This window comes from Electrophorus electricus, chromosome 11 (genome assembly GCF_013358815.1).
Source record: "Electrophorus electricus isolate fEleEle1 chromosome 11, fEleEle1.pri, whole genome shotgun sequence".
Lineage (NCBI taxonomy): Eukaryota > Metazoa > Chordata > Actinopteri > Gymnotiformes > Gymnotidae > Electrophorus > Electrophorus electricus.
This window is the reverse complement of record NC_049545.1, coordinates 6,751,566-6,757,990: the sequence shown is the minus strand read 5'-3', so window position 1 is coordinate 6,757,990 and position 6,425 is coordinate 6,751,566. Positions and strand designations below refer to the sequence as shown.

The window sequence follows — 6,425 nt, the reverse complement described above, 5'->3', positions numbered from 1 at the left end:
GCTGAGACTTTGTGACTTTGCTCACAGAAATAATCGTTTTGACATCTCAGTCTGTAGGTGGAGCCAAATCCATTACAGTATCACGACAAAATATTCATGTTAGTGATGCCTTATTTGCAACAAAGTAATGTCAGCATAAACCTATTTACAAAAGAAAATTTCTCAGCATTATCTGTTCTCTAGATTTCTCTACCTGCAGACAAGCATGCAAATATGTCAATTCAGGGTATTCGTGAACTATGGCATATTTCAAACAAACATGCATTACCAGGATAAATGTTGCAGATACCCGATGTATAGAGCTCTATAATTAGCAATAGGCAAGTCTGTGATCCTAATAATCAACTTGAAGCTTCCTTTCAATAATGTCACTGATAAATGTCTCTCTCTGGAACCCTGAGAACAAATAAAGAGGGATTCTCAGTTCTGAGTTTTTCCATGCTAGGTTTCTAAATCTTTATTCCAGCAATTCTGTAACTGAAACAGAAAGGCTCACTACCTTTATGGTCCTACAATACAGGATGAGGTGAACTACATTCCTTGTTTTTATTCTTATGTTCACCAGCTTTAAGAGGTCAAAAGAGATTAGCTGGAATAATTAAGATTTTGTCATTTTTATTATAGTCATTTTTCACTATAGTAGTAAGTGAATCTTATGCCCCATACCTTCAAGGTCCTTTTTAACATGTAACAAATTGTAAGGTAAATGTATGGACATAATGAATTACTCTTTGCAATTAAGTTATTTTCATATTGCTATTACTCCCAGATGGTGGAATGAACTTTCACTTACTGTTTGGATGGCAGAGTCCCTTGCAGTCTTCAAATGCAGACTGAAGACCCACCTATTCGTGGAATATTTAAATGACCACAGACCCTGCTCCTATATTGACTAACTAGTACTTATTGTAGGGTATTGCTTATTACACTGATGTTGTCTAACAAACTCTAGTACTTATTGTTTATTGCACTTATCATTGTTTAAGATGGACCTTATGAATTTTGTCTTTGTCTTTCTTTCATCCTCAATGATCCCTGTATTTCTACAGTATTCTAGATCGTTGGTATCTAGGACTCTAACCTACTCTACTGGCTAGGATGTGTTCTATGAGGAAATGACAAAGCACTTTTGTAAGTCACTTGTAAGCCGTAAATGTGAACGTAGTGCATTTGCCTAAAAGCTCATGTACACAGCTTTTAGAGATAAGTGAAAACCTTGCCGTAGAACCCAAAGCTTCCTGCAAGTAATCATCAAGGCTACTTTCTAGGTCAGACATCTGCTTGACCTTGATGAAGAGCTGCTGATATTACACGTGGGTGAGGCTTTATTACATGCCCTTTTTGCACTCCTGTAAAGAATGAGCAATTCACCAAAATATAAAGGAATGCTACAATGGGTATACAAAAAGTCATTCATTTATTTATCAAATTAAAAATAAGTTAACATGTAAAATATGGGAAACTGTTTTGGGATCTTTTCCATTAATAATGGCACTCCACCCAGTTTTTATAAAAGTAATATGCCCTGATTCAACTGGTACTGTAAACAATTAGATTAATCAAAAATGTGAAAAATACAATTATACAGATGAGACTTCATAACCGAGGGTTATAAAGAGGCACACCTGTTACATCTTTAGAGGGAAAAATACACTGATATACAAAATAACCCATTAGAGGCTTGTCATAAAGGGCACTGAATGCATTTAACAATGATTCCTAATGAGGATGAAAAACAAATTAAAAAAACACAACAAAACAAAAACAAATAGAGGCAAATGTGTCAATAGCACAGCTTGGCTGTGAATTATTTAAGTAAATGTCTTAGTTGGTCCTGAAGGTTTTTAGAGTGTTCCACACTGTAAAGAAGTTAAGGAAAGGGCAGATATGTTAATTAGTTGTTATGATTATAAATTACATGCGAAGCTACCAAAATAATTGTAAACAGTACTTTGACTTACTTCTTTTGGATGGCTTCTTGTCTAAATGAAAAGGGCATGAGGAAATTTCGATCAATCTGAATCCAATATTAGCAGTTATATTATGAAAGTATATCTGAATAAATATTATATACATAAGGTACTCACTGATACTGCAAATGAGTAGTTATTATGGACATTTTCCTTAGACTCTGTAACATAAACATAAACAATCCCCGTTTGCCAGGGGATGACTTTAGATCTCGTGTACTTTACAAACGGCTTAGAGAACCCTTTATTTATTGGTGATGTAACGTTACCAATAACAATAAAACGGGTGAAATTCCAAAGCGCTTACATCCTCGGAGTGCAGAATCGCATCCTCTTGAATAACCATATTTCTTGCTGCCTGACCAAGAAGCTGCAAAATGCCAGCAGAGACTGTCATGTGAGACATATGTGAAACTGTCAAATAGAAGATAAAAAATGACTACCTCCAGTTACATGTTAGCTGCTAGCTAGCTAGTTGTTAACTTGCTGGCTAACAAATAACTTAACTAGGTTAGCGTTAGCGAACCTTCTACAATTAGCTAGCTAGTTAGCTGCAATAATAACATAACAGTGTATGTAGCTGCAACGTTTACTTAGCTAGCTACCGTTTTAGACTTAAGAGCTTGCCAACATCCGTCACACTGTCGTTAATATAATGCAAAGTCAACTTAGCTAGTTGACTACATTATTAGAAATAAAGCGTAAGCGAGCTAGGTAGCTTAGCATAGTTAACAAGCTACCATTAGCAGTCAGGAATACAGCATTTCATCTATACTTCATCATGTTTCAGCATTTCCACACTTACCTCTTGGCTACGAGATCCTTTTAATACTTGACGAGTAAGGGCGATTACATCTCCACTGCAAGAACCAACTTTATCAGATAATAATCCTTTAACAGACTGACCAAAACGGGGTTGCGACTCCGAGGAAGCCATAACTGAAGCGTAGCTAGTGTTAGCGTTATGTTATGGAGGAACCTCGGGGACAAAAATCCTTGAGCCTGCCATGGGGAGATAAATGAAAGGAGATTTACACAGTTTCTCTAGGTATAGTACACAATCTGTGAAATATTATTTAACTTATTAAGTTACTTTAAACATGGGACTGCTTGAAGTTAAAGATTTCTGAGCAAAGTGTGTTTTCCAAAACTGTGAAGAAGCTCTTGTGCTTATTAGTTGAAGAACAAATTCGGATAGTAAAAACTGTTCATTTTATCAGCAGTTAGAATTGTGCAGTAACTGTCGAAATGGCGTTTGCACAATAACATGAGATTTTGATACAAGAATGGTTAAATGTCTTTATGATTACACATATAACTACTGCTTAGTGGTTTCTTTTGGATTTAAATTGGCATTGACTGTTAAAGATAGGTGAGGTGAAAATATTTTAGGGTCAAGGAAGTGGCATTGAAGAAATCATATAAAAAATCCACTGTCAGCTTTCTCACAGCCTGTGAAGTGCCAGGGACCAAACTAGATGTAGGCATAGCTGACATGTTTAATCACTTCTAGAAGTCTTAGGATGGCTTGGCTTATTTGTGCATGTGTATTCGCTGCAGTAATCATAGTGGTCCTTTATTTGAAGAGGAAAATGCATGGATTTCTGACTGATGACAGGAGTCCTCCAAGCCTCCCTTCTCTCCCCATTATTGGGAGCCTTCTCAGTCTAAGAAGTGAAAGCCCACCACACATCTTCTTTCAGAAGCTGAAGAAGAGGTATGGAGATATTTATTCTCTTATGATGGGCTCCCATAAAGTTATCATCATCAACAATCATCGCCATGCAAAAGAAGTCCTGCTTAAGAAAGGGAAAATATTTGCAGGGAGACCACGCACTGTAAGTAAAATGTATCAGTCCTAGTTTCATTTAACAGAAATGTTTTTGCTTGAGAGGTCTACCACCATGTCCTATTACCTAGACTTGCAAAGCTCCTGAAAGGGGGAAAAAAAGTGATCTTTTTTTTTTTTCAAGGTTACTACAGACCTCTTAACACGAGATGGAAAAGACATAGCATTTGCTGACTATAGTGCTACATGGAGGTTCCATCGCAAAATTGTGCATGGGGCTCTTTGCCTGTTTGGAGAAGGAACTACATCTATAGAGAAGATTAGTGAGTATCAAATTTCTCTCATTGTAATAACTCTTGTCACACCATACTGTAAAGTAATGCTGATGTTCCTAAGTATATAGGTAAGTACGTAGGTAAAATTATTAAGTCACAAAAATGTACAACTATTTTCCACTCTAATCTTTGTTTTCCCTACTATCTGTTCCCTTCTAGTTTGCAGAGAGGCGAGATATATGTGTGAGGTGCTGGCAGGGGTGCAGAGCTCTGCCATAGATCTGGCCCCAGAGCTGACCCGTGCCGTCACAAACGTGGTATGCGCCCTGTGTTTTAACTCCTCATATAAACGCGAAGATCCCGAGTTTGAAGCTATGCTCCAGTACAGCCAGGGCATTGTGGATACAGTTGCCAAGGATAGTTTGGTGGATATCTTTCCATGGCTACAGGTGAATTTTAATATCAAGAACATATAGTGCTTGAAATGCCTACACTGCTACATATACAATACGTTTTACACTAGAATCTATATAAATCACCTTCTTTGTCTGTAGATGTTTCCAAATGAAGAACTTAGACTTTTAAAGCAGTGTGTTTCGATTAGAGACAAGCTACTTCAAAAGAAATATGAGGAGCACAAGGTGAATGACAAGAAAACAATATTATGAATGTTTTGTTTTTTTCCCGCAACCATTCTTATGTATCACATATCTGTCATTTACTTACATGCTCATTGACTTTAACTTACTTGAGCTGTGTCTCCCTCTGCAGGCAGACTATAGTGACAATGTCCAGCGGGACCTGTTAGATGCGCTGTTGCGGGCCAAGCGCAATGCTGAAAACAACAATGTCAGCACTAATGATGTTGGACTAACTGAAGATCATCTGCTGATGACTGTAGGGGATATTTTTGGAGCTGGGGTGGAGACTACTACCACTGTACTGAAGTGGTCCATAGCTTATCTTATACACCATCCACAGGTACAGAAAATATCAATCGCTGCTTTTAAAATAATATTATGATTGTATTTATTTTGATTTTTTCAGTTGTATTTGGGTTAATAATAATTAAATAAATATATAATTCAGTCTACATCACTAAGCTCACTTTAGTGTAGCTAGTCAAGGAAGGTAAGAGAATTTGTTTATTTAATTGTATCAATGGCTTTCTCTTTTGTCATATTTATAGGTTCAGGAAAAGATTCAGGAGGAGTTAGACAGTAAGATTGGGGTGGATCGGCACCCTAAACTTAGTGATAGAGGAAAACTGCCCTACCTTGAAGCCACTATCAGAGAGGTGCTCCGAATCAGACCTGTCTCTCCACTTCTCATCCCTCATGTAGCCCTCTCAGACTCCAGGTAAATCAACCCCACTTTGTACTGTCATTTAAATGTGAAACGCAGCACATACCATAGGGAAGCTTTTGAAACAAAGATGTGCTTATGTTATCTGCTGTTTTACAGTATTGGGGAGTATACCGTGCAGAAAGGGACACGAGTCATCATTAATCTGTGGTCTTTGCATCATGATGAAAAAGAATGGAAAAACCCTGAGCTATTTGATCCTGGTGAGAAAAGGCAAAACTTATAACAGCACAGAATACAGAGCTTATGTGGTGTTTATCTAGGGAAATGCATCTGGTGTTGCAAAACTTGATGAAATGTAATGTCTAATATAGTCATTTGTCACATCATGAGCAGGGCGATTCCTGGATGAGGAAGGTAACGGTGTTTGCAGCCCATCAGTCAGTTATCTGCCATTTGGTGCTGGACTACGTGTGTGTCTTGGTGAGGCCCTAGCCAAAATGGAGCTCTTCCTCTTCTTATCATGGATTTTGCAACGGTTCACTTTGGAGATGCCCATTGGCCAGCCTTTACCAGACCTACAGGGCAAGTTTGGGGTTGTCCTCCAGCCCCAGAGGTATAAGGTCAATGCCAGGCTCAGGGCTTGCTGGGAAAAGAACCTACACATTCACCCGGACAGTGATGTTGAAACAGCCTAGTTTTTTTCCCCCCTCAGATCATTTTGCTTAAAAACTTAAGACTTCATAGCTAAATTCTTTTTAATGTAGTTTTAGTGATGTGTATGAGCTAGAAGGCAAGGATAAGCACTCCTCTTTGCACCTGTAGTAAATATAAAATCTCAGCTACACTCTTAGTTTGATAACTAAAAAAAAAAAAAAGGTACTTTTTTAAAGCAGGTTGTTTATCAAGGTAAATAAGACATTTTCTTTGGATGTATCAAGAGCTCAGAACATACGACTCAAAATTACAATCTGAACCAGACAGGTTTGAGCTAATCTTTTTTCCTCCAATCCTTTAAATTGTGTTGTACTCACTGCTGTAATTTGTTACATTTTTATAAATACTGTATAAATGTGCCCAAGTAAA

The 6,425-nt window shown here is 37.6% G+C and overlaps 2 protein-coding genes across 4 annotated transcripts; one reads left to right on the top strand and one right to left on the bottom strand.

Annotated features, from left to right (window-relative positions):
- Positions 1 to 1,400: 1,400 nt before the first annotated feature.
- On the bottom strand, positions 1,401 to 2,957 carry borcs7 (BLOC-1 related complex subunit 7). Its single transcript, XM_027022972.2, has 5 exons — positions 2,776 to 2,957; positions 2,278 to 2,340; positions 2,088 to 2,131; positions 1,962 to 1,982; positions 1,401 to 1,859 (listed from the first exon to the last, which is right to left on the bottom strand). The coding sequence occupies exons 1-5, from the start codon at positions 2,905 to 2,907 to the stop codon at positions 1,808 to 1,810; spliced, it is 312 nt and encodes a 103-aa protein (XP_026878773.1). The 5' UTR covers positions 2,908 to 2,957; the 3' UTR covers positions 1,401 to 1,807.
- LOC113585465 (steroid 17-alpha-hydroxylase/17,20 lyase) lies at positions 2,945 to 6,419 on the top strand. 3 transcript variants are annotated; one of them, XM_035531490.1, is made up of 9 exons: positions 2,945 to 3,018; positions 3,531 to 3,808; positions 3,944 to 4,082; positions 4,254 to 4,483; positions 4,589 to 4,675; positions 4,806 to 5,015; positions 5,224 to 5,393; positions 5,499 to 5,602; positions 5,736 to 6,418. In XM_035531490.1, exons 2-9 carry the CDS (start codon positions 3,563 to 3,565, stop codon positions 6,035 to 6,037), a joined length of 1,488 nt encoding a protein of 495 aa, XP_035387383.1. In that variant the 5' UTR covers positions 2,945 to 3,018; positions 3,531 to 3,562; the 3' UTR covers positions 6,038 to 6,418. The 3 variants fall into 3 exon arrangements, with proteins under 3 accessions (XP_035387383.1, XP_035387384.1, XP_026878768.2); XM_035531491.1 differs by having other exon boundaries at positions 2,982 to 3,018; positions 3,674 to 3,808; positions 5,736 to 6,417; XM_027022967.2 differs by lacking the exon at positions 2,945 to 3,018 and having other exon boundaries at positions 3,494 to 3,808; positions 5,736 to 6,419.
- The last annotated feature ends 6 nt before the right edge of the window (positions 6,420 to 6,425 follow it).

What these genes read in the sequence shown, in the direction of transcription:
- borcs7 (XM_027022972.2), bottom strand. Translation starts at nt 2,907, where the DNA reads ATGGCTTCCTCGGAGTCGCAACCCCGTTTTGGTCAGTCTGTTAAAGGA. An exon ending in CGATTCTGCACTCCGAGGAT is followed by an intron (nt 2,132 to 2,277) that starts GTAAGCGCTTTG and finishes TTTATGTTACAG; the next exon opens with AGTCTAAGGAAAATGTCCAT. An exon ending in ACTACTCATTTGCAGTATCA is followed by an intron (nt 1,983 to 2,087) that starts GTGAGTACCTTA and finishes CTTTTCATTTAG; the next exon opens with ACAAGAAGCCATCCAAAAGA.
- LOC113585465 (XM_027022967.2), top strand. Translation starts at nt 3,494, where the DNA reads ATGGCTTGGCTTATTTGTGCATGTGTATTCGCTGCAGTAATCATAGTG. An exon ending in AGAAATATGAGGAGCACAAG is followed by an intron (nt 4,676 to 4,805) that starts GTGAATGACAAG and finishes CTCCCTCTGCAG; the next exon opens with GCAGACTATAGTGACAATGT. An exon ending in CCCTGAGCTATTTGATCCTG is followed by an intron (nt 5,603 to 5,735) that starts GTGAGAAAAGGC and finishes CATCATGAGCAG; the next exon opens with GGCGATTCCTGGATGAGGAA.